Source organism: Thunnus albacares, chromosome 23 (assembly GCF_914725855.1).
Source record: "Thunnus albacares chromosome 23, fThuAlb1.1, whole genome shotgun sequence".
Classification (NCBI taxonomy): Eukaryota; Metazoa; Chordata; class Actinopteri; order Scombriformes; family Scombridae; genus Thunnus; species Thunnus albacares.
In genome coordinates, this window is record NC_058128.1 from 8,534,152 (window position 1) to 8,559,387 (window position 25,236).

Sequence of the window (25,236 nt, forward strand, 5' to 3'; positions counted from 1 at the left end):
GGGTTTTTTTTAAGTAAGTTTTTGTAGCCGAAAATCCTTAAAACTGTGTCAAAGAATTTTTTACATCAAATCTTAAGCCAAGTTAAGACCATAATTGAACATAACTTCATTCCTGTGCAAATGTGAAGCAGCTGATTTACATGATGCAACTTCAAACTATGCAGATGACATTTCACTTAGGACTATGTCCCAGAAACAGGGTGCTTAATAATGCACCGTAGGCATTCACACTTCTGAATGCATTTCCCTTTGTAAAACCTCCTCCGCACACCAAAAAGACTGCGTGTTGAGTGGTCCCTGTACAACAGTGGAGAGCTTTAGACGGATTCATGTTGAAATCCTGGTGAGATCTGACCTGACAAGGGTCCCTCTTGGAGTTTGATTACCTCAGATGATCTACACACAGTGCGGCTTCTAGTCTGCGCTGCACTCCAAATGTTCTTATCCAGAGGCTGGAAAGCTTGCGTGGCCGTTTGTGTGTGTGTGTGTGTGTGTATTTGTGAGTGGTTTTGGAGTCACGGTTGGGTACGTTTTTGGTACAGCAGAAAAAAGAAGGGTAAAAAATAGCATGTTGGTTTTTTTTGGAAAACCTAAACATCCAAAAATGGCTCATTAGCTGTAACTATTACTGAAGCAGTTAGTTGTGCTGCAGTGAAAAAGGAAAACATTTCTCTTTCTTGCAAGGAGTCAGGACACATGTTGACAGCTGTTTTATGATGTTTTGTGGTATAACTGTATATAAAGTAGTTTAAACTAGCTCCACCTCCAGCAGCTACAACAGTAACATGCTGCTCTAACACTGATGCTTCATTCTTATCAATCTAAAGTCATATATAATAATATGTAAGTAATGATATAAAATAATATATCAGTCAGATGGATGAAACCCCTACTTTTACTGCAATACTTTTTAACTATATTTTTCTCTTTCAGAAGTGGTTCTTACGACATGCTGTCTGACCACGTCAGAAATCAAATCTGTATATAGTTGTTTGGAATGTCTTCACTCAAAGACGGTGTGAAAAGCCGACCATCACAGGGAGGGGAGGGGGACAGTCGTCATGGAGAGGGGAGGGAGACAGTCGTCACAGAGAGGGGAGGGGAATGGGGAAATGTGGTATTGTTTCACTACAGAGATAATGGAGCATATTTTAATAATAGCGTTGCACTCAGTCAGTGTTATGAGTCTCTTGTTTGTCATTCTGACGGTGATGACACTACAGGGTAACCAGGGTAACCACGCTACCTTGGGTAAGCTGGCTAGCCTACATCCATGAACATGCGACAGCTAAGTGTACCACTGTCAAAACATTCCAGGTAGCGCTAGAATTATTGTTCCGCACGTCAGAATAAGTGGATTATAAACTATTTTGACAGTAATTGTTCGGGTCACAGATCATACCGAACCGAGGAAAGTCACGCACCGAAACAAACATCCTTTACTTAATGGTTCGGGACGAATACACATACTGTTACACCCCTAGTTTTCTTGCAATGTATTGGTTTATCCATGAAGGGCATTCTGCTGGGGGATGTTAACTCAGAAACAGTTCTCTGCTTTGCTCAGTAAGCTGTCATCTGGAGTCGGGCTGCCAAATGCAATTGGGCGAAAAGGCCTTTGAAGTGTGCCGTGATTGGCTGTGTGTGGCGGCTATTTTGACAGCGCAGGTTGTGACGGCGAGGTTGAAGCAACAGTAACTCTGTAGGTCACACTGTGCTGGCTTTCCTTAAGTCTCTGATGTAAAAGTGTGTGTGTGTGTGTGCGATTGTGCGTGAGTCAGTGAGAAAGAACTAGTAAATCACTTTAAACCTGAGTGTGTGTGCGAGTGTGTGAAGAGAGAAAGGCTTGATGGATTACTTTCAGCTCCTGTGAATGCAGCGTGCATGTGTGTGTGTATGTGGTTGTTTGTGTGTGACATCACACAGCCGACATCTCCCTGTGCATCTCAGTACAGCCCTCCTGCAGTTTAAAATTAAATTTCAAGCAAATATTTCATTGACATCTCTCCTCTGAGCCTCACATTGTCACAGTTCATTAAAACGTAATTGAAAAGGAATATTCAACAGCTTACTTTGCACATACACCACTTTACCCCATTACATTTGCTACAGAAACATTTACATAGAATATCATCTCAGCTCTGTTTGCACTCAGAAAGCTACATGAGCCGCTTACACGGCTGCCTTATCATTTCCCATAATTCATCTGTGCCAGCACAAATAAACATAGCAGGGAATGTGGGATATGCAAAGCGTGATTCAGCAGCAACATTTTTAATCTTTCTTCCATCAGCTTCTATTACTAGCGCTGCCAAGCTCAGCGGACCGCAGCGCTCCTGGGCTCTGATTGGGTTAGTTCAATTAAATTGGGCCCCAGCAAGGTGTAATGAGAACTGTGCTGTATCAGTGACAATATGTAGAAGTAAGCTCAGTGGCAGCCATTATGGTTTGGCTATTAACTGGCGAGCCATTAATATCAATAAACCCTGTTTTCATGCAACTGTGTCAGAATCGCCCTGATTCGTCCATCACTCAGTTCAACCAGACACCTCATATCGTTGGTCAGGCTTCAGTGAGATGGTAATGTACTACAGCATAAACAAGGCCGTGTGTTCTGTTCCTGTCGAGAAACAAGGTCTGCAAGGATTTAAAGTCCCCCCTCCCCCCCCCCCCCCCCACTCAAAAATCTGTTTACTTATTGTTCCTACAGTTGGATTGGTTTCACTGTGCCGAATGATGTATGTGCAGAGTTTGACAATGCAAGGCTGTTTTCACATTCATCTGCTGAGGGGAAAACTTTGCTCACCTTAAATCTGGACTTCTTTTTAGCGATGTCACCATGTCCCCAAATCTCAAAATTAATTTGGTACAGCAGTGTTATTTTTTTTGACAGGAAAGGTTGCCAAAACCACAAAAATAAGACCCAAAACGTAATGAACCAGAATCATCCTTTAGTAATATCTTTACAAGCAAAAGATGGTTTCAGTGAGATAGAAACACCACTCTGGATAGTTTTTATGCTATTTAACTATTCCTTCAATTCTTTGTAGACCATCATTACAAGCTTTGACTCTTATTTTTATTTAAAAAATGAAATTTAAATCACAATAGCCATGAGATATTTTGTTCTGCCCTGCTAAATGGAGCTGTGTAAAGGCTAAGGAGTCCTAAATGGCTCTATCATGGGATAACACTAATTACAGGATGTGGGCCTTGCCTTTAAATGAAAGCCAAATTAAGAAACAAAATATTGATTTCCTTCCCTGGTCCCTTCCCTAGAAGCTCTTAGATTCGCTCACAGAGGCAGAAACCTCCATAGCCAGTCATGTCGTCTTGCCCTTGTCTAGTTTATTTTCATGTCCTGTTTGTCTGTTTTATTCTCCAATCATCATGCATCAAGGCTTCAGAGGTTCAGTGAAGGGATCCACATTTTCTTACAGCTACTGTAAACTTGGAGTTACAGTTGAAGAGGTTTCTTATTTTGTTTAAAGGTGCACTATGTAAGAATTGGCCAGAATTTTAGTTTAAAACATTCAAAAATTAACTAAAATTATCAACAGAATGTGAAGAAGTAACAGTTATGTTGTTACATCAAAGATCTATATGTATTGTGTTGCAGAGATATCCACTGAAGTTAGCATGCTAACCAGCTAGCCCCGGCATGTCCTGTCTTGTAATACCACTTTGTACCTCAAGAGGCGATAGTGAGTCACTGTAGCATCCAGTCTACCCTCAGTCCAACATGAGATGAATGGCGGGGCCAGACTGAAAGCTGCTGTAGTTTTCGCTGTAGGACTGTCAATATGTCACTTTATTGAATTTTAATATTTTTTCATTCATTGAGAAAGTCACCATTTAGACTCACAATATGTGGTCAGTTTATCCAAATAACACCTGTTCGGAAAGTTGTGCCAAGTTGCCACTGCTGCAGCTGCTGGCTGGCGTGATCAGCTGATCTGATGAACTGATCTGTGCAGCTCTTTGGTCATTTACAGCTGGCTCTAATGTCTCCGTAGCATTTTGATATCTTGATGCCGTAGAACAGATTCACTGTAAATAGTAAGCTGTCTGGTGATATGTTTCCCCCTATTTGTTTGGATCATGTGGCCAATTCTTACACATTGCACCTTTAATTCTTGAAATCTTCCATCTCTGTATGTTGTCTTTGCCCTCAGGAAATTGACAGATATAGAAAATACCCAGATATAGAAGACGGAAGTACATTATGTTAATCGTAACATTGTGTGAGATTTGCTCCACTGGGTCTCTGAGTGCTGTCTTTACTGTGACAGAAGTAATATTGTTGTCAAGGCAACCAAATTGCTAAGCACTGAGTTTGTCCGCTTGGCCTTTTTACCACTCTGTCCATATGCCTGAAAGGCTCTGTCTGTCTTCAAACTGTGAAACCGTCGCAGTGGTGCGATACAGCCAAATGACATGTTCTTGAGGAGCCACTGACAGGAGATGGCGGGAGATGGATCCTTGTCATGTTAAGTGAGGGGAGTTTTCCTCTTGAGTGAGCTTACTGGCACAGTGACATTAGCATGTTCAGTTTGGATGCACTACTCCACCAGTCGACAAAGGTGAGGCTATTTCACACTCTCTTGGACTTCAAAGCTGCCGTGTGGGAGCAGCCTCAATGTGCTCGCTCTGTTTGCGGTGTCTCCCTGTTGTTGATTCCTCACCGGACGGGCATACCCATGGCAGTCTGCATCTCCCCTTTTGAAATCTTAATCAGTGTTCTCATTCCTCTTTAACCCTCAAAATGCCCTCTTCTTTAGCGTCTTACCCTCTGCTCTTCCCAGCGTGGTCACACCAGAAATTGTTTGCATGTCGTCACAAAATAATGGTTCTGGAAGCTTGGTGTAATGACTATTTGCAGGTGATGCTGTAGCTACAGTACAGTCACTTGTAGCTAGTTTCGTTTGTGGCAAAATGGATATGAAGAGGAAAGCTCTATTGCAATTGCTTATCATTTGGCAAAGTAATATGATAGTTTCCTCCATTTTTTACTCCCAATGTTCTCTAAAACTCCTTCCGAAAAATTCACAAAATTAAACTGCATGAATTAACTTTGCTTCTACAAGTTAAGTTTTGAATTTTTTTTTCTGTGATAAATGTTGCTGTGACTGATCCATTAAACCCTGGTCACACCAGAAAGTAGCACAGCAAAGTTCATCCATGCATCCTTGAGAATTGTGTGTTATCAATTCATAGAAGTTTAGTGATGTAACGACTACTCACGGTTGGTTGATTGCTTGGTCAGTTGGTTGATTGGTTGGTTGGCTGGCTGGCTGGCTGGCTGGTTGGTTGGGTGGTTGGTTGGGTTGGTTGGTTGGTTGGCTGGCTGACTGGCTGGGTGGCTGGATGGTTGGTTGGTTGGTTGGGCGGGTGGTTGGTTGATTGGTTGGTGAACTACTGTGGCTAGTGAGCTAGCCAGTCAGAAACATGTCAATAAATGTTGCTGTGACTGATCCATTAAGCCCTTGTCACACCAGAAAGTAGCACAGCAAAGTTCATCCATGCATCCTTGAGAATTATGTGTTATCAATTCATAGAAGTTTAGTAATCTAGTGGCTACTCGCAATTGGTTGGTTGATTGGTTGGTTTGGTTGGTTCGTTGGTTGGTTCATCATCTACTGTAGCTAGTAAGCTAACCAGTCAGAAAAATGTCAGTCGGTCACAAAAAGTCAATTAACTTGCTAATTCACAAAACTAAACTACACAAATTTACTTTGTCTCTACAAGGAAAGTTTTGAAATTTTGCTGTATAAATGTTGCTGCGACTGATCCCTTAAGGCATTAAGGGATCTGGGCCTTAACCCAGAAAGCATCAACTCTTATCTTGTAACTGTCTACAAACCATGCCTCTCTCGTGGAGCAGTTTACACACCAGCTGAGGAGGGTTAAATAAAAGTTGATGAAACAACACAGCTAATAAGCTACGATAGCTTCCTGTCTGCTGGGTTCTAGCTCTGCATTGAGGTCAGTGCTGTCAAGATGGTTTGTTATTGCTCAGTTGCGCAATTGAACTCGATGCAAAAGGTTCACACAGATTTACTTTGCTCCTGTGAAATGAATTGATTTCACTGCAGTTTTAATCGTGTGTGACAGGGCCTTTACTCTCCCAGTCTGTGCCTTGCACTGAGATGAGCAGCCTTTAGTGTCAGACATGTATTGTATGTGACTGCAGGACTTTTACAGACCTGTTTGTGTTATCAGTCCATCTGAACTCATTCCCACTGGCTGTATCAGGCAAACAAATTCCTTCCAGTAGCTCACCGAATCTGCTGACACTACAAATGTGCAAATAAATGACCCCATTTGAGGATTATTATGTTTCTTCTACAAATATAGAAACAAGGAGAAAGGGGAGAAGAAAGGTGTGATGAGAAATAGCCTGAAAGAGGAGAATGTGAAAAACAGCGGAATGAATTGACAAAGAGAATAGCAGAGAGGACTGAAAGGAAGGAGAGACAAGTTTGGTGAGTCATTACACAGCCGTGTTCAAACAGTGACTGCTTTTGAAGTTTAATTCTATTTGATGCATTATTGGCTGGCCACACGGCAGTAATTTTTAGTGCTGCTGGAATAGTTGAGAAAGTTAAAAGCTTGAGTGGGTGGCATGATGCAGCTCTAAGTGGTAAGGAGCAGATCCAGGAGTTGAGACAATAACTTAATGGCATTAGCGGCAGAGAGGATTCAGACTTCCCAGGCGAGCTGGAAGGTACTGGAAACTCAACAAGTGTTAATTGTGTTGGTCAACTCGCGTTTTATCATCTTCGTTTCTTGGTTTGGACGTTGACTTTCAAACAATTGCAACAGTGTTTCGTCACAGACAAAAAAAGGGTCCAAATATGCAACACCAGTCTCCCCGAGGCATTACCTTTGATGTGTGATTGACAGGTAATTAGGCGGATTCGCTAGTTAAAAGTTGAGAGAAGCAAACTTGCCAATTTATGTTTAGTTTTTAACAATGCATGAAAACTCTGTATTTGTCAGAATCTTTCACCATAAAACTTTGAAGAAACTTCATATGCTTTGCACTGTGCATCACATAGGTACAGACAGGTTTGGAAAAATATACTCTTACTTGATAAAGTTGCCTGAAAGTTTCCTTAGACCTGTGGCTATTTGGTCTGCTGCCCGGGCTGCTGTGGACTCTTACAGTGTTTATGAATTATTAAAAAATAGAAACAAGAGCTGGGAGTCCCAAGCAGAGTTTAAATGTGCAAAGGTTAGGTTTGAGGTGTAGCTGCAGACATTGAGGGGGAGCAACACGGACTTCGGGGTGAGGTTGGACTGCGCAAAGGGCAGCCTTTATGCATCAAGTGTACAACAGGAGGGAAAACAAGAAAATGGTTGTTGAGGAGATTCAGAGGCAAGACGAAGCAACTAGATGTGCAGCCAAAGCAGATTCAGTGGGTGATTTGATCAATTGTAGAAACTCATCTGGAGTGAGAAGTACAAGGGCAGGCAGCATTGCAACCTCTAGTGTACCTCCATCCTCTCAAAATCTTGCCCCATGTGCTCTTTGTGTTCAGGCATAGCTTCTCTTCAAGGTGTAAAACAAGCCTCACTCAAGAACAATATACATGGAGACATAACTAAGTCCTTAGCAGCAGCAAACGGCTTTTAGGCAAGTCAAGTCCATGTGGGCAGCAAATTTAGCTCAGCCTAAGCAGAGACAAGGTGAATATGTGGCCTGTTTAATCAGCCGAATATTCTGACTTCACAGCTTTGGAAACTCACATGTAGTTTAATGTAGCGATAGAGTGTGGTGTTACCTGTTTGGCCCTTCAGTTTATTTATGAAAGCACAGCCTGATGTTCGATATGGAGGCCAATGACTGGTCAAGACATCATTTAGTATCTGGCTCCTGTAGGAATCCTAGCCTAACCTTTGGCACATGAGTATGATAAATAGCCTGCTGTGCGGATTGACGTTTCTTTCTTCAGATATCCACCCTTGAACACCCAAAACTACACAGAACTTGTATTTACTAAAAGCTTTCCTATGGACCATTGAAAGTAAGATCACCCAAAATAGCTTCAAATTGCTTCCTACATGCATTTAGTCACACTAACAATGAAAAATTTAAAAGTAAAAGTAAATGCAACAATTCTCCATTACTTAAAGTGGCTATATAAATGGAAATAACAATAACAATCACAGATCTATCCAGGAGGGGCGTATAAAATCAAAATGGTGAGTAGTAACAGCAGTAATGTTCACTTTTGTGTGCAAATGTCTTTTTAATGAGAGAAATCCATCAAAATCATGACACAATGTGGATTTAAGGCGCTGCACCCACACCTACCTGGTATTAAAATTCGATCTGCATCTGAATATCTAACCAGAGTACAGATTAACATTGAAGTGCATGAAGTGAAAGTATAATCACACACAGAGTACATCAACATTGTCTTTCCCTTCGCATGCAGACTCCCACTATGGATATCAGTCATTAATTCTACATGTAGACCATCAGTGCTCGCCCAATTCTGTGCCTGCATGCAAATCACAGCTGGTGCTCACCCAATAGCCCAGATGCATGCAAATGAGTTTGCTCAGTGAAGGTAGCATCTTGTGTAATCACGTGCTTTATGCAAAATCAGGTTGAAATGAAGTTCAGCCAACTTTTTGATTGAGCAGAGTTATTCTAGCGAAAGACCGAATGCATGACATGCAAAAACCTTCATTAAGCTTGAAGACAAAGACTGTGCCTTTTATAGTCCTATCAATCAGTATATTCGCCTGTTTATACAGTACTTGGAACAAAAACTAGATCATCAAAAAAGCGTGATCACACTTTGATAGGTAGAAATGGAGCCATATGTGTTTGAATGTGAGGCAGGTTCAGTAATGTGTGAACCGCTCTCCCATGCTGTTCCCCATCAATCCGATGCTTAGCGCGGCTACTGGAAGGCACGGCAGCACGTGAAAGACATATTCCATTTCCTGCTACGGCGGCACTATCAGTGTCCCATTCCCGGGTTAAAATGGACCAGGCCTCCCCCGCCAGGAGACAGATGCTGCACATCAGAAACGTGCACACATACTAACACATAAAGAGGCAGCTGGTGGGCTGAGTGAATTTCCATGGCAATGGGTGAGCTAGGGCTGGTCAGCATAAAGCAACAGAAGGAAGGTATGCAACGTAAATCACCTGTGGGACTTGGAGAGCTGGAGAGACTGTGTAGGTATGTGTTTCAGCTCCGTTGCCTGAAATTGCAGGAATTGGGAAGTGCGGTGTCTTTAAATGCAAAAACATGTACCCAGAAACAGGTAGTGGAGGGAGTTTGTGGTCAGGTGCACAGGGTATACATGCACTGATGACTGGCGTCTTTCCTACACCTTAAAAAAACCAGAGCTTTTCCATGTTTCCATCTTGTATCGCTTACATTACAGCAAGCCCTTTTACAAACCATGCTGCAGTGTTTTTTCGACATTATAATGTGTTTCTCAGGCGTCCTTTGGCTTGCAGTCTTTTCTCTATGTTATATAAATCAATTAACAGGCTCTTGAAATTTGCTCAAGTCGTGTTCTGCACAGTGAACACAACTCACTCAAGTTTAATGACTGGTATTTTAGTCTGCTCTCCAAAAAGAATGAATGGAAATCAGTAGCTATTTGAAGTGGTTATAAAATACATCCAAATTTCCAAAGTGTTCAGCAAAAAAAACCCAAAAAACATCAACAGTACACATAATTTGAAGTTGAGTGGTTAAAAGTTGCAAAAACAGACAACGTTGATGTGTCATTTGTTGAAACTTTCATACATTTTTAACTACTTAATGAAAAACCTCATTTCAACTAGACTAACTTGTTCTTGCCTAAACCCAGCTGTTTGCCAACAGTTTCCTGTGATGATCAGCGAAAGAAAAATGTCAATTTATGCCGCTCTCATAAACCAATTTGTGGTGCAGGAACAAAAAAAAGAAAAGTCCCAACAGCATTTAATTCCAGTCTTTTTGTGTGCATGTGCATGTAAATCCATCTGAAAGCCAGTTGGTTTTATGAATTCCGGCACTTTCACCACAGAGCTGGCATCATACATGTTCATTGAAGACTAATCAACAGAGCGCAGTGTGTGTCTGGTGAATCTGGCAAGGTTTTAAGCCCATCCTGATCTTTTAATTAGTCTGATTATCCAAACAGCTGTGTGCTGGCTCTCCGTCTGACTTTAACGCACACACACAAACACACACACACACAGCGTGATAACGCTACATATGTGGCTGCCGACGGGCGCCCTCAGAGCGGGGTGTGATAAATATTGTCAGCGAGACTCTGATGACGGCGCTCCAAGCTCTGACTGACTGTCAGAGCCGCACTCGCCATGCTGGGTTTTTCTTGATAAAGTAAAAAAGCTTCAGCAGGAGACTTTGAAGACTCGGCTGTTGCAACACTACTGAAGTCTTTGTTCAATACTTTGTGTGTGTTTGTGTTCCATATTTGTGTTTGTGGCCTGCATTTATGCCCATCATGATGACCTTGTGGGCTTATTTTGAATCACTGAACTCCTTTTGAGCTTTTCTTTGCATGAGAGTTCAGTCAAGTCTTAAATGTTAGTTGACTTTTTATACGCTATCAATGCAGGAAATAGTTAGATGTTGCAATATAATGCACTTATTTTCTTTTATAAACTTGGTTTTTGATCAGAAAATAAGTATTAAAAGGAGGCGATCACTCACAGGATCAACGAGCCCCGGGTTGTCTGATGTCTCCAGCATAAACAGACAGGATACTGAGTTATAACTGACCAGCGCGTTCAGGTGCGCGCGGTTGTTTTGTAGCAGCCTGATGTAATTTGTTTTACAAGGTAAACACACGGCCTTGCGTAACGGCGATGCACTTTGGCGCAGCACTTCTCAAAGCCAAGGCTGCAGATTTAGCAACAAATCTGTCCTGCTGGCTTCAGACGGCTGCAGCCCGGGAACATAATGGACTGAAGGAGAAGGTTTCATTACAGTATAAAGCAGCTGTGACAACAGATACTGTAAGAATCAATAATATTAATTTATAGATGCATGCAGAGCGAGTCACAGATTTGCGCTGTCGCCACATTAAAAATGTATTTTGTGATTCATTTTTAAACATATTACTGGTTGAATGACAAGGTTTATTTATATTATAAGCATTATTAGTTAATTAATATTATTATTAAAGTGCATTTCCTGCAAGTATCTAGATTGCTATCTTTAGCTCATCAAAGTGTAAGCAGAGGAATTTAAAATAATTGCTGATCATTTGAAGTTGTCATTATTTTGTCGCTAAATCCAGGATGAATATTAAATACTTATATTAACATATGAGATTTTTCTTCTTAATATCGGTTGTTAAAAGCTAAAGAAGTGGAATAACAAATAAATTCTGGTCATCGTTTTGAACAATAGTCTCTTTAAGGTTGAGCGGGGCTTCACTTGACTTCTCATCTCGCACTGATAGCCAGCTCTTCTCAGTGAACTGGACTAGTTTGTGCCAGGTTAGGGTTCTAGCACCTCTATCCCCCAGAGGAACCAGCTGCTCTCTTGTTTTTTTGACTCCGTACAGGCTGTTCTTTCTCTCTCTCTGCCTCCCTGTGGATTTTACATGACACCTGCTGAGCTTAAATGGTGTATTCTCTTCTTTGGGAGAGGAACGATTTCCATTCACCCATCTGTTTAGGAAACAGTTATCATGCCTGCTTGTGGCTTTAAACATGCTAGAAATGTTGCCTGATTGCAAGAATGAGTTGTTTCATAACACTAAAATGCTTTTTATGTCTCGCATGCGCCGTTCCTGTTACCTTTCCTCAAGGTCTATCAGAACTGAATAATAGTAATGAACGTTTTGCATTATGCATTTTTCGAGATTGATCGTCTTATGCACCAGCGAGTAGATTTCCCCTATGTATTGTCAATCCGTCGCCCTTAACATTTCCCCCCTTTTCTTCTCCGTCTCCATCGTCTCCTGATTCATCTGGGAACAATAACTAAACAAAGGGCGCTCTGACGCTAGCGAAGCTATCAAGATTGAGGTTAGCGAGACCTATTCAGAAAACAACCCGTGAAGTACAAGATGGCAAGGTGAAAGATTTTTGCAGGGAAGAAAAGAAAAACCAATGATACTCATTGATCAAACACAATAGTCTATTTTGCTCTCAGGTTCTCAGTCAATAGTAGCAGAAGCATTGTCTCTAAAAACCTGTGGCAGCTCGAGAGAAGCTTAACATTTAAACACATTAGAAGAGTGGCTTTTCATGTCCTTGATAATCTTATTTAAATCATATTAAACTTCTCCTTTTGTAACTGATTTAGCACCGTATTTTAAACAGTAGGAGAAATGTACATGTTGGGAATGTGGATGGGATGGTTCGGCTCACGTTTTTTGGGGGGGGGGCATGGCTTAAAAAGTTTAGATTGGAGATATTTATCTTGCAAAAATGCCAAACATTTGTTATCTATCTTTGTAAATTGGATTTTTGACTGCTGGTTGGACAAAACAAGCTATTTCAAGACTGGGCAAGGGCTCTGGGAAACAGTGATGGGCGTTTTTCACTATTTTATGACATTTTATAGACTAAACTAATCAATTTATTGGAAAACAAATCAACAGATAATTGAAATTATCATCACTTGCAGCCATATATCTGAAACACAAACACTCAAAGAACATGTCTTATTTATTACTCAGATGTCAAAAGCATAGTCTTTCAGATTTTCTTGTTTTTTATTGCTTTAAAAGCCCAGATAACGGCCAACAAATAAGACATTGTTCACTCCCATTTCGATATAGCAGCCATTAAAAGTCGAGCTGTGTGTTTGTTTGACTTTCAAATGTGTATACAAGCTTAAGGAGGACAGGAAGAGATAAACGGAAAGACTGCATGACCAGAACAGGCCACATTTGCACCACAGAAGAGTCACCAGGCTCGAGGGGGGGAAACCGCCGACGTCCGTGTCCAAACGCAGAATAAACAAACAGCGACTTAATTAGTAGGAATGTTGTTCTGCAGGAGTGAGATTTGGTTGAAACATAATGTTTAGTTCCACCACGTGGTTGTCAAAGGTCAGAGCCAGGCCATGTGGATGCCGTAAACCAAAAGGGGGGGAGGTGTCTACTGTGGGCGAGGGATGGCTTTTTAATCTAAAAAAAAAAAAAAAAAAAGGAGGCATATGAAGCAGATGCAGTGCCTCGTGTCGCACGTCGGGGGCGCTGTAGGACCTGAGAATCTGGAGGGATCTAGGGATCTCGGTGCGTTAGGTCCCCACAGTCAGAGCTGCTTGAACGGTCGCTCTCCTCTCACACACACACACACACACACACTCTCTCTCTCTCTTGCACACACACTTCTTCTCTTCCCCTCCTCTTTTCCCCACACACACACACACTCCTTCTCTCTCTCTCTTTCTCTCTCTTTTTGCTTCGGTGTCTCTCGGTCACTCACTCCGCCGCTCTCTCCCGTTTCATCTCTCCACCGTGAAGTGCACACACACACATACAGAGAGAGAGAGAGAGATAGATAGAGAGAGAGAGAGAGAGAGAGAGGTGATTCGGCTCCCAGTGACTAGACTGGGGGCAAACACAGACAGAGTTGGGGGGACCTGAGGGACAGGACAGCACAGGGTTTTGATTGCAGCGGGAAAAGATCCGGCGCAAGATTTTTCCTACAAACGGAGATTATTTGCATCACAAAACCTGTGGAAAGAGGACACTGACACTACCGGCTGCACCGCCGCTGTCCGCGCAAGAGGTGCCATTTAGTGCTGTTTATGTGTATGAGTGTTTGTGTGTTTGTGTGTGTGCGTGATTCTGAGTCTGCTCACCTTTTCACTATGCAGATTCATTGCTTTACCTTCTTTTCTCATGCAAATGTAAAAAAAAAAAAAAAAAAAAATGTGTCTGGTCGTGGCTGCTCCGCGTCTTTTTTTTGACGGAGCCGGTGTCTGTAAATTCAGGTTTGCATGATCATAACGCAACGCTCCATTAATTAGTTCAGCTCTGCTAGATTAGTGCATGTTAGTGTGAGTGTGCGCGCGTTTGTGTATGTGCGCACGTATCCAGAACTGTCTAGCGCACACACACACACACACACGGCATGATGAACCAGAATGTGCTAAATAATAGATCTTCACCCCCCCCCCCCCCCCCCCAATATGACAGAAAACTTCCAAACTAGGTTATCCTTGAATTAATGTATGAAATGATATCTCCAGCAGTTTCATCCACCTTCTGTGTCTGAGCGCTTTTCTAGTCAGTTTGCATGTGTGGATGCATCTGTGCGGTGCATGTGTGCTCTCCTCAACATATCATGCTTGGATGTCATTGCCTCAGGATCACAGGGAGGGGAAGGGGGGGGGGGGGAGAAGAGCAAGGATGTGTATGTGGGGAGGGTGGGTGGAGGGGGGGCTAAATGCTATTTGGCACCGTGCCAAGTTGCTGCTTTAAAGAGGATGTTGAAGGTTAGACTGATGTCTTCTCAGACCCGCTCCGTCTGTCTCCTTGCTTCTTTACTTCTATGCACACAGGAGTAACAAGAATGACAAGTGTGTTTATTAAAACGGCACCGTGAGGAGTCCCTTAAGTAACGTCAGTGGAGCATCCCCCCCCCGCCCCCCACCCACCCACTTCCACCACCCTTCAATCTCCACTTTCCTCTCAGCTGTCCTGTCCTGCCTCCATTTGAAATGTGATTATATGAGTGTGTGGCAGAGTAGATGGATGATGGAGTATTTGTTGGGAAAGGAGAGGAGGGGAGGGGAGGGGTTGATGCTTGTTTTAGCTTTCTGCTCCCCCCCCCACCCCCATGGGATTTGCCCTTTTCTTCCATCTCTCTTATCCCCTACCTCCATGTATGTCTGTCGCTCCTTCCATCACTTTTTTTTTTTTTTTCCTCTCTCTCTTCTGTCCTGCTGAGCCAGCGAGATTTACTGGTTCAGAGTGGGAGTCCATTCACAGAACTGGGAGAAAGAGAGAGAGAGAGAGAGATCAAGTGAGAGAGTGAGGGAAAGGAGAATGGCAGCGAAAAAACAACCGCCCCCGGGGGGCGGTGGGGGGGGGGGGGGGTGATTTATGTGTAGGCATTCCTCCACACGTGTTTGGCCACCGCTCCAATTAACACCTCCACCAATCCATGGCTGCTACTTGACAAGATGCAAGAATCCGAGCGAGGGGGGGGGGGGCAAGAGTGTATTCATTAGCGTGTGTGCCGTGTTTGTTTGCGGGATTTTAGCAAATTCAAATTGTTTACTGTGGCTTTTCAGAGAGATTTCTGGGTCATTTGTCGCCGCAGTATTTTTTTTAAGCTTCCTCTGCTCGCTCTGGAAGTTTAGAGGACTGCAGAATTTATTGCGCACAGAAAAACAGCTTCTTCTCTGGATAATTTACAAAACACATCCAGCTGACCCCGTTTTCCTCGATCTATTTCTTAAGTTCTACAGGAAGACACGATTACACAGCCTTCTCATTGTCAAGACTGATTGATTTGAGGTGTGATTCTGACTTTTACTATCCCTTGTGTTCCTCCAGGGGGCGTGATAGACAAGGACCTGCGCCACTACCTCAACCTGCGCTTCCAGAAAGGCTCGGTGGACCACGAGCTGCAGCAGATCATCCGGGACAACCTCTACCTCCGCACCGTCCCCTGTGAGTTACCTTGTCTCTCTCCTTTCTGAGTGAAACGTGTCTGGTATCTTTTCCTTCTCACCATGGCTGAAAAGCGGGCAATAAGACCCCAGACCTCCGAAGGCCCAAAAACTAAAGGTTCACTGTTGGTTGGTGGTAGTTTGTAATAGAAACTGAAACAATAATTGCTTCAAGGCGAGTCCTGCTTTATTAATTCATCTTAAAGCCCCTGTATTGGTGGTCCGCTTGTCAAAACTTAGCTTGAGGCCCTTTTTTTTGTGGATTTTGTGCTTTCATGATGCATATTCCTAAAAAAAAAAAAATCTAATCACAACAAATCCACTGGTACAAAGCAAACCTGGAGTACTGGATGGTGTCTGGACCTCCATGAAAAACCACTAACTGCTAAGCTGCTTTGCATAGTCTGCTGCGTGAACCGGCAAGTACTGGAGTGCAGCAGGATACATACACAAGCAGGTGAATCCAGACATGCTTCTTCTTGCTTCTCATCAACTCTTATCACTCAAAACACTTTTCCAAATCTCAGAGGAGGGCGTGACGAGATACTTGCTTTCCCCTCGTTGTCGTGTCCCGTTGGCTCCGGTCCCGAATCTCCAAACAGTCTGGCCACGGTGGTGATCGATCAACCGCCGGAGGGTTGATTTAGTTGGAATCAGGCTTGTCAGGGAAGTTTGACTCTTTAAAGTCAAGCATCGACTTCAGTCGTCTGTTTCTAATGAGCTGCATTAACTGCATCACAAGTGCACAGTCGAGCGACTGAGCGTTACGTAGACAACCAAAAGATAAGATTTAGAGGGCTTTAGGATATTGATAGTTTTCAGTTCAGGATAGTATTTCTAACTGAATCACTGTGCTGTAAGTGTGTGTAGACTTTATCAGGCTTATTAAGCTGCTAGCGCTTATATGGGCTTAGACTTACTGATGTTTTAATCCATATTCTTCTGATTCCTGTTTGTCATTTGTTTGCCGAACATATGCTCATTTCCGTCAGTCAATAGGCTGTGATATGTAAGTCTGTCTGTTTGTGTGTGCACGAGCTATCTGTGTGTGTGTGTGTGTGTATGTGTGTGTGTGTGTTAGCTCTGCATTAGCCTAGCCGTGCCATTAGGCCCAGCTGTCTGGTGGCTAACTCTCCCCTGAATCCTTAATGGAGGGGCATTCTTCAAGGCCAGGAGGAGGCGGATTTCACTGGAGCCACTTTCTCTCCCTCTCAGAACAGAATACAGCAGGAGACACACACACACACACACACACACACACACACACACACACACACACACACACGCACACACGAAAAAAAGAGCTATTTGTTTGCGACAGAGGCGTAATTTTCTCTGATAAACACTCATGGAGCCGATGGCAGAGAGGCATTGGAGATAGAGGGAGAGGTGAACAGTGAGGAGTGAGAACAAATTGGAGAACAAATAGAGGGAGGGAGACACAAAAGGGAATGTGTGTGTGGGGGGGAGGGGGTAGGGGACGGACGGGGGAGGAGGTGTGATGATGGAACACGGACTATGATAACTACGTAAGTAAATGGACTGCAGATAAACTGTTGCAGAGAGAGAGAGAGAGAGAGAAAGAAAGAGAGGTAAGGGGATGTTAACTGGTGCATTAATGAAGCTTCAACAATGGGCCTCAGTGCTGCTGAGAGGAAGAGGCTTAGTCATGATTGAGCTGGGGCTTTTTATATCTGAACAACTTGATGATGGATGGATGACAGGGTTCAATGTAGTATTTTTTTTTTTTATTCCCCACTGGCCCATTTTGGCCAGTAGATCAAAGTTTTACTGGTTCCTTGTATGTTTCCACTGGCCCGGCAGCCTAAGAATGAAAATAACTCTTTTTCCATCATTTTGGTGATTTATTATACTTAATACATACAACAGTGATGTTCCCTTTTAGATTTGGTTGTTTTCCTTTAGTTATTGATACGTAATGTTGATATATTACACAAATATGCAAAATATATAATTAGACACATATTAGATCAGTAAATGAATGGTGTATAAATGTAGGTTTCTCTATGTTTTGTGTAAAGCCAGATAGTATGGAATACACAGGGAGAAGAGAATTTATATATGGATGACCTTGATAATAAACTCAAATTAACATTAACAACATCAACATTAACAATGAAATAAATGCTGAGAGATCTGTAGAAATGTACTAACAGTGAACAGTGAGAGAAAGAGCATAATGGCTTTTGTTTGTGTTCAGTCTGGGTTAAACCACAGGTTAGGTACTTAAGGTTTAAAGCTGTATTAACCGAAGTTACGCAAACAAGGACAGAGCAACAGTAATATCTGTACTTTAAAAGAGGTTTCTGCTTTAGATGTCGACAAAGCTGGTAGGAGCCACAGAGATGAAGGTTACACCTCAATAATGTCATTAAAAAAACACTCCTGGTGATCAGCAACAAGCATTTAGTTGGTTTTAATGTACATAACTACGTAGTGAGGATGCTAACTGGCTAGCGAGTGAGCTGACAAACTGTACAAAACATACCACAGTCGCTGTTTTCCACCCAGCAGTATTGTTGCTTCCATGAAAGTAGAAAGCCTCTTTTTTTTTTGTAGCCTCATAATTTTCTTTAGCTGACATTTCTTTGGAGTTCGGGTGTTGCACCGTATTTGGTGACCCATCAGATTCACCAGTAAGAGCCCAGCCTTCTCCAAGTGTATTTCAGCAAATCAGGATGCATTTCATTGGTCACATGTCCTGAAAACGATGACATCTCCTAATATGTGCTCACATTGCAAACTCTGATTGGCCGTCACTGGTCCCGGGCCATCGGGCCATGGGTTATGATGGACCCTGGATGGAGGGGTAACCTTATATAGGGTTCACACTGGAAACTGTTCTTTTCTATATGTGGTTCATGTCCTTTTTAGGTTTCTTCTCTTGTGTTGTTGGTAGGTCATGGTTCCTTTCGATCCACGGCACCTCTGTGGTCTCTGTAGTTGTGGTGCCATTTTTGCTGGAACTCTCTGGAAAAAGACTTCTAGACACCAAAAGACCATCCTGTTCAACTAAAAGGTCAAATGAAAAAATGTAGCGAGTGGAACTAGTACCTGTTGCCAAAAAGATTGATGGTTTGATGAACAGGTGGAAAGATACCAATGATTAGATAAAATGATACCCAGACACAATGATAGATGGTTAGGCACACTGAAAACACAGACTAAAAAAGGTCCTGTCGCAGTGACTTTCTCACCACAGGAACGTTTCCAGGATCCTTTTTAGGAACTCATGAACTCTACCGGTGTTATGATCAGAGCCTTTAAAAAGCCTTTATTCTGGCAATACTTTCTGATGACAGAGGGGAGTTTGTTGTACGGAGTGTTTGAAACTATATTAGGCCTAGAAATCTTATAATCTCAACGTTCAAAACAAAGTCAGGTCAGCTGATGGTCAAACAAATCATTTCTGGCAGTTTGTTTCTTTCCATGTCTATGCAACATCCTTTCAACCATCACAGTTGTGCAACAGTAAACTGCAAAGTTTAGTCTTGAACAAAAATTGTGCCTCAGACAAAGATATTGCTTTTCTCAATCTTTCTTTATCTGCCTATTTTCCTGATATTGACAGTTTTTCAGATTTAGAGGAAATGAAAAGAGGAATCAGAAAAAGGTGGTTTCAGATTTAGTCCCTGAGTTTAGCCCAGTATTGGATTACTGGATTGTAATAATGGACAATTCTGCACCTCATGATTTACATCCAATTTAATCCAATCTTAACCATACTGTAGTTACCGTATGCATATATCGTTGAAAGTGAAAATCATTGAAAACATTTGCATTGAAGGGCTTTTTCAGCAACGTCCGATATCGACGTTTTTTTGTCTGGAGATAAGGTGGTGAGTTCCTGTGAGTTTGCAAGAAAAGCCATTCATGGATAGATGATGTAGAGATTCAGGGAAGATGACATCAGACCAGCGTAGGAGAAAAAGAAGGAAAACACTTATTTAAAGTTGAGAAACACGGAGCTATATGGACGCCTGGTGAGATCTATGATAAGTGATAAATCAAAGGCAAGACTAAGGGGAGAGAGAGAACAGAGAATCATAAGTGACAGATCTGAAGTAGTTCATCACAGCAATTTAAACATAACCCTTGAGTGGGAAAGAAAAGACATTTTTTGTGTGTGTGTGTGTGAGGGGAGGGAGGGGGGGGGGATGGATTCTGACGGGCACACAGTAAGAGAGTTACTGCCACTCATACCAATCGTGGAGCTTGGATGGAGTCAGCGAGGGCAGCTAAGGCTGTGCCAGCTCTTAGATAAATTGCCTGGTTGAAATCCAAGGTCAGAGCGTTAATAGCCTGAGCCCATGTGAAATCAGGCCTATCGCCTGGTAATCCACATAGATTTGATGGGGGAGATAGAGAGAGGAGAGGAATAAGTGTGTGTAGACTAGTCGTGACTCCTAAGTGGGCTGCAGTGATCAAGAATGGCTGAATTATTTAGGTAAAAATGAACTGGAAAACATGGCAATTAAAACATAGCAATTTTTATAATCTGACTTTCAAATGATTTCAAACACACACTTTTTTTTTTTTGCAGCCAGCCTGTGTGTGTGTGTGTGTGTGTGTGTGTGTGTGTGTGTGCAATACTTTGATTTGAAGACTCCAGAGCCAGGCAGAAAAAAAATATCTGAAAACAGTTTTAAATATTTGAACTCATTTCTGAGCGCTTGACTTAGCGTGCATGTATTTAGCGTAAACTCAGACATTTCGAGTAAATAACTCGGAGGTTGGGCACATCAATTGAAAGATTTAAAAAACAAGCGGCCTCTCATGTTTTTCACCCCCAAAACTAAATCAAATATAAATAAGTCCAGCGCCTCTGTTCCAGGAAAATAAATATCTGATAAAGATATCAAGGTCACCGGGATTATATGACTCATCTCTCAAGTTATTAGCCACAAAGTCTTTGTTTCTTTCTTCTGTTTATCCTTGCTTGGTCGCTTTCTTCTTTTTTTTCCCTTCAATTCCTTCTTTCACGCAAGCGTATTAATACATTCATATCAGTCTCAGCCTCGCTTTCTTTAGCTCTGTGGACACAGTAAAGCACTTACTGACGAGCACTCTGAATAATAAAGCTGATGATGAAGAGGTCAGCTGCAGGTAAGAAGAAGGTGGAGTGATGACACCGAGTGCGTTTACATGCATATAAGTTACAATCTGCTTTCTATAAATCCGTCCGAAGCCTGATTTAAAAACTGAAAATAACACAAAATGGTAAGCTGAACTTTATTTGTAAAATTCAAACATAGTCACCCTGTAGAGAAGAGCTGTGCAGAAGCAGCGTATCGTATCACTGCTACAATTAAACTGCAGCACTGAAAACAACACCAGAGGCAGTGGTGAAATCTGATCACTGATCTGCTGTGTGTATCTACAGATTTACAGCAACTGGGTTACTACAGTGCATGTAAACACACTGTCCGTTCCAAAAAAAAAACAGTGTTCTCGCTCACGTGTACACATACTGGCGGGCTATGGTGCATGTAGAAAAGCAGGCATGGCTTTTTTTACATGGGCGTTAAACACAGCGTATGTAGTTTTATATCACAGTTGAGGGAATCAAGTTGAGGGAACCAGACTGAACTGACAAATCAAGACACTTTGCATCATATTGATGCAAAAGCGCTCTTTGATTTGCATTCATCACCATTTATCTAATACAACTAGAGAAATTATGAACAGTTTATTGACTTTTAACCAATTTTCGTCCCTCTCACGGCATCCAGTGTATCGTTCCTAGCGCCCATCCTTAATGGCCGCCATTAACCACGCACAATGATCCATTTGGGAATATAGGCTCCATTGACTGTAGCCGGGAACGTCCATGTCAGGAAGGCAGGAGTGGTTTGATAGCAGAGGAGGGGCCCTTAAACAGAACGTCCCACTGAACATTCGCTAATGGAGAGTTAAGGTTTATGGAGGGTGTGATTGGATGTTCTCACATCTGTCTTTAAAGTGTGAGAGCGCGTGTCTGTTTCGCCGCTTTTATTCCCTTGTAAGTCCCTACGTTTATGTACACGCGTGTGTTTGTGTGCTTTAGCCTTTACATGCATGCACAAACAACATACGCTTTAATAGCAGGAAGTAGCGGTTGAGACTGGGAGTTAATGGGGAGTTTGATGCCCACAGGGGCATTGAGTTTGTGTTAATGGTTGAGGGGAAACTGTGCACAATACTGATGGTGTTTACTAATGAGATAGAGAGAGAGAGAGACCGCAAGTCCATCTGTCTATCTGCAGTTGTTGGTTTGATCATCCTGGAGTCTCGCAGTATAGAAGGAAATATGAATCTCTGTCTGTCTTCTGCTTTCTATCCTGCTGCTCCGCTGCACCGTCTTTATCTTTATTTACTCCTTTATCAGATATTCTGCCTGTTTTTCTTTCCTTTTTCTGTGAATTAATGTGAGCGATGTTACAAACAAGATATCCAACATTCATTTTTACTCACCACAAAGTGAAGCAGACCAAACTTTTACCTGTGAAAGCACCGCAACACTTAACATAATTCAGATTTTATCAGCCAGGTATCTGTTATTGGCTGCTCTCTTTTTCCTTAATTTGTTATGTCTGCATTTCTTTTTAATAGCCAGATGTCTGATGGATGATGATAATAATCAGGATAATAAAAAGACTTAACAGCTCCCCAGTGGCCCCTCATTCATTATTTAGCATCTCGGTGAGAAACCTAATAAACGCTAGAAGTGTGAACATCACCGAGGAGCCCAGCCTCAGCGCGGAGCTCTGAGCTGGGGCCCAGCGTGCAGATGAATGAGATGCAGGCTGTTAAGATAGAGGTGGACTTGAGGTGATGTTGTGACGCAGGTTGTTTTTTTTTTTGGGGGGGGGTAGTTGAATAAGAAATACCTGCCATTTCTTCATATTCCTCTCTCTGACAACGGTCAGGGAGATCAGAAAGATACCTTTAGTCAAAATCTCACTTTCTCTCGTCCGTCCATTTACTCTGTTCTCTTTTCCTCTCCTCATTGACTCATTGGAGGCAGGGTGGGGTTTCCATGGCAACTGTTTCCACTCCCCGTCTGCATCAAAGGCTCAACTCCTTCAACTCTCAGCCCGCTTTCTTTTTGGTCCCTTCTCTTCAGTACCCCTCTCTTTCCTGGGTGTCTACGTCTTCCCACTTTAGATGGCGGGTCAGAAAGGTTTGAAAACACACGGCGAACACCGAGTACATGAGCACCACAGCGGGGTGTAAACCCACGCCCTTAAACTCAAAGAATTAAGTTCAGTCTCTGACTTTTCAGAAACGTGTTAGTTTGACAAGCAATATCCTGTCTACCATCACTCATCCCGGCTTTGTGTCAGGAGCGAGGTACTAAATGTGGGCTGTAGTGTAGTGTAGTGTGTGTGTGTGTGTGTGTGTGTTTGGGCTGCGGGTGAGGGAGGGGTTGACTGACAAGGCGGGACACAGATGCGGATGTGCCGGGCGGCGAGCGTGACACGACGCTGGATGCTCGTCGGCAGATGCGGCCTACAGACGTGACGTGGGAGAGGTGTGAAATTTGCTCCCTAATTGGCTTTCATCACACAAAGACTCCTCCTAAACTCCTGCTGTCTTTTACCCTTGTCAGTACAGTATTCGGTGTCAGATAGATAAATCCATCAGGTGGCCCGCCTGCGGTCACCTCACCATGACACTTGTCGTGAGAGCCTCCTGCACTGTCTTCCGTTTAATGATCTGATGTCTTTGGGGAAATAAAAGAGACAGATATAGAGGAAGATAGTCATGTGAAACTTGAACCGTTCTCAAGAGAGTTCAGCTTTCTACTTCAGGATTGATGAGACGCCTGCAATCTAGTGACTCATAAACCTTTAGTAATTTAATACTTTATTAACAAACTTCTTTATTTAAAAGCATAAACCTGCAGCCCACACGGAGCCACTTTCCTCACTTTCAGCGTGCCAAATCAATAATTTTGTCACTTATTCACCTGCTTTGAATAAGAGAGACTTAAGGCGCCGACGCCTCAGCTGTAGTGATCTTAATGGAGCTCAGTTCCACTGTGTCTCCTCGCTCCCATGACATGTGACAGCCTGCTGGGTTTTTCCAGCAATACATCTATGAGGTTGTGGTGATAGAGAATGACAGCTCCTTTAAATTGGAAACTGGAGATAATCAAAACTGGTGGGTAAGAGAGTAAAAAAAAAAACAGACCTCTGCTTGCTTAACTGTGTCCACAAGGAGTAGTTGAAGTATGTCTTATTCACACTGTGCTGTCATCACAGAGCCCCGAGCGCTAAGAGGTAAAATTCAGTTTGGTCAATGAAAGGTTGGACATTACTTGCAGACATTAGTGCTAGCAGTGTGCAGCATACAAATATCATATCAAGCTTTTACATCCTAGCTGCAAATTTTCACACCGTCATCCTGTATTTAGAGAGAATCATCACAACCGTTGGACTGTTGCATATCTCGGACACATCCTTTCCCTTCTCCACTGTGGGGCGACTGCAGTTATTTCCTACATCCTTTTTACCCACCTGTCGAAGAAACTCATCCAACCAGCCGTTAGACAAATCAGTTTCATTAAGCGTTCCTACAGTGTTGTTTGTTTAATCCTAAACTAAAATCCCAACTGTGTTTTTCACAAACTGTACTGAAAGCGCTATATTTTTCCTCTAAATGCTCGGTATCCAGAGGTTCACTACACAAACCGTAGTTCAGCAGCGAGCTTAGGGTGTGCCGGCCTTATCTCGGGGAAAGGTAAATGGAACTGCAAACCTTGGGCCATCATTTTACACCCAGCTTTAACTTGATAAAAGAGACTTTTCCTCCCCTTTTTAAAACAATGACACAGCGGATATAAGAATTCAGGGTGTTTTATCAGAAACAGCTCCCAAGTTCTGTTACACTGTGACCAATGAATCGGGGGGGGGAAATAACCAATGCGTGCACGGTAAAATGAAAAATGTGGCTCAAAACAGAAGAACACTTCGCACATATGTTTCATGAGACAGGTGTGTCGGAGACGGACGAATGGATCAAAAGTTGCAAACAAAACTCTCTGGCTTTGTCTACGTTTTGACAAATAAATGTATCATTGCAAGTGTGTGAGAGTTTGTTTGCAACATGAAAAATGTGTCGTGTGCTTATGCTGCCGTAAAGTGAGGATGAGACATGTTTTTTTTTGTGTTGAACAGTAAATACAGTATGTGTACTACAAATGAGAGATAAATGAGGAGGAAACATTTGTCAGACGGAGGTAGACAAAAGCAGCTTCTTGTTTCTAGCTGGAAACCGTCAATTTTGCCAACTGATTTTATCAGCTGCAGCTAATTGAGCTACCTGTCTCTAGCTAAACTGTTAACTGTCCAACTCACTCATTTTGAAATGAGAATTTTGTGAAAGTGGTCTTCATATGCATTTGAAAGCCACTTAACGTCATATAGTGCTAATACCGAGGTTATAGCGCTCTCAGCAGTTGATGAACCATGTAGAGGATTATGTGTTGTAGCGTAGTCTGTTTGGTTGCTTAGCTCACACATTTTCAAACAGTATGTTTTCACTTCACTTAATAGAAAAGAAAAGGCCTTTAGGATGAGGACTAACCAATGTGTTTGGTGAG

General features: G+C 42.5%; 1 protein-coding gene across 10 annotated transcripts in view; it reads left to right on the forward strand.

The window, feature by feature from the left end:
• The window catches only part of magi2a (membrane associated guanylate kinase, WW and PDZ domain containing 2a), a 236,667-nt gene that overhangs the window by 58,760 nt on the left and 152,671 nt on the right, over positions 1-25,236 (forward strand). For 9 of the 10 annotated variants that reach the window (XM_044342690.1, XM_044342693.1, XM_044342691.1 and 6 more), the window contains exon 2: positions 15,514-15,630. In XM_044342690.1, the coding sequence (XP_044198625.1) occupies positions 15,514-15,630 (117 nt within the window). Of the gene's footprint in view, positions 1-13,599; positions 13,739-15,513; positions 15,631-25,236 lie in introns of those variants that run through there. The other variant, XM_044342692.1, reaches the window with a different exon arrangement.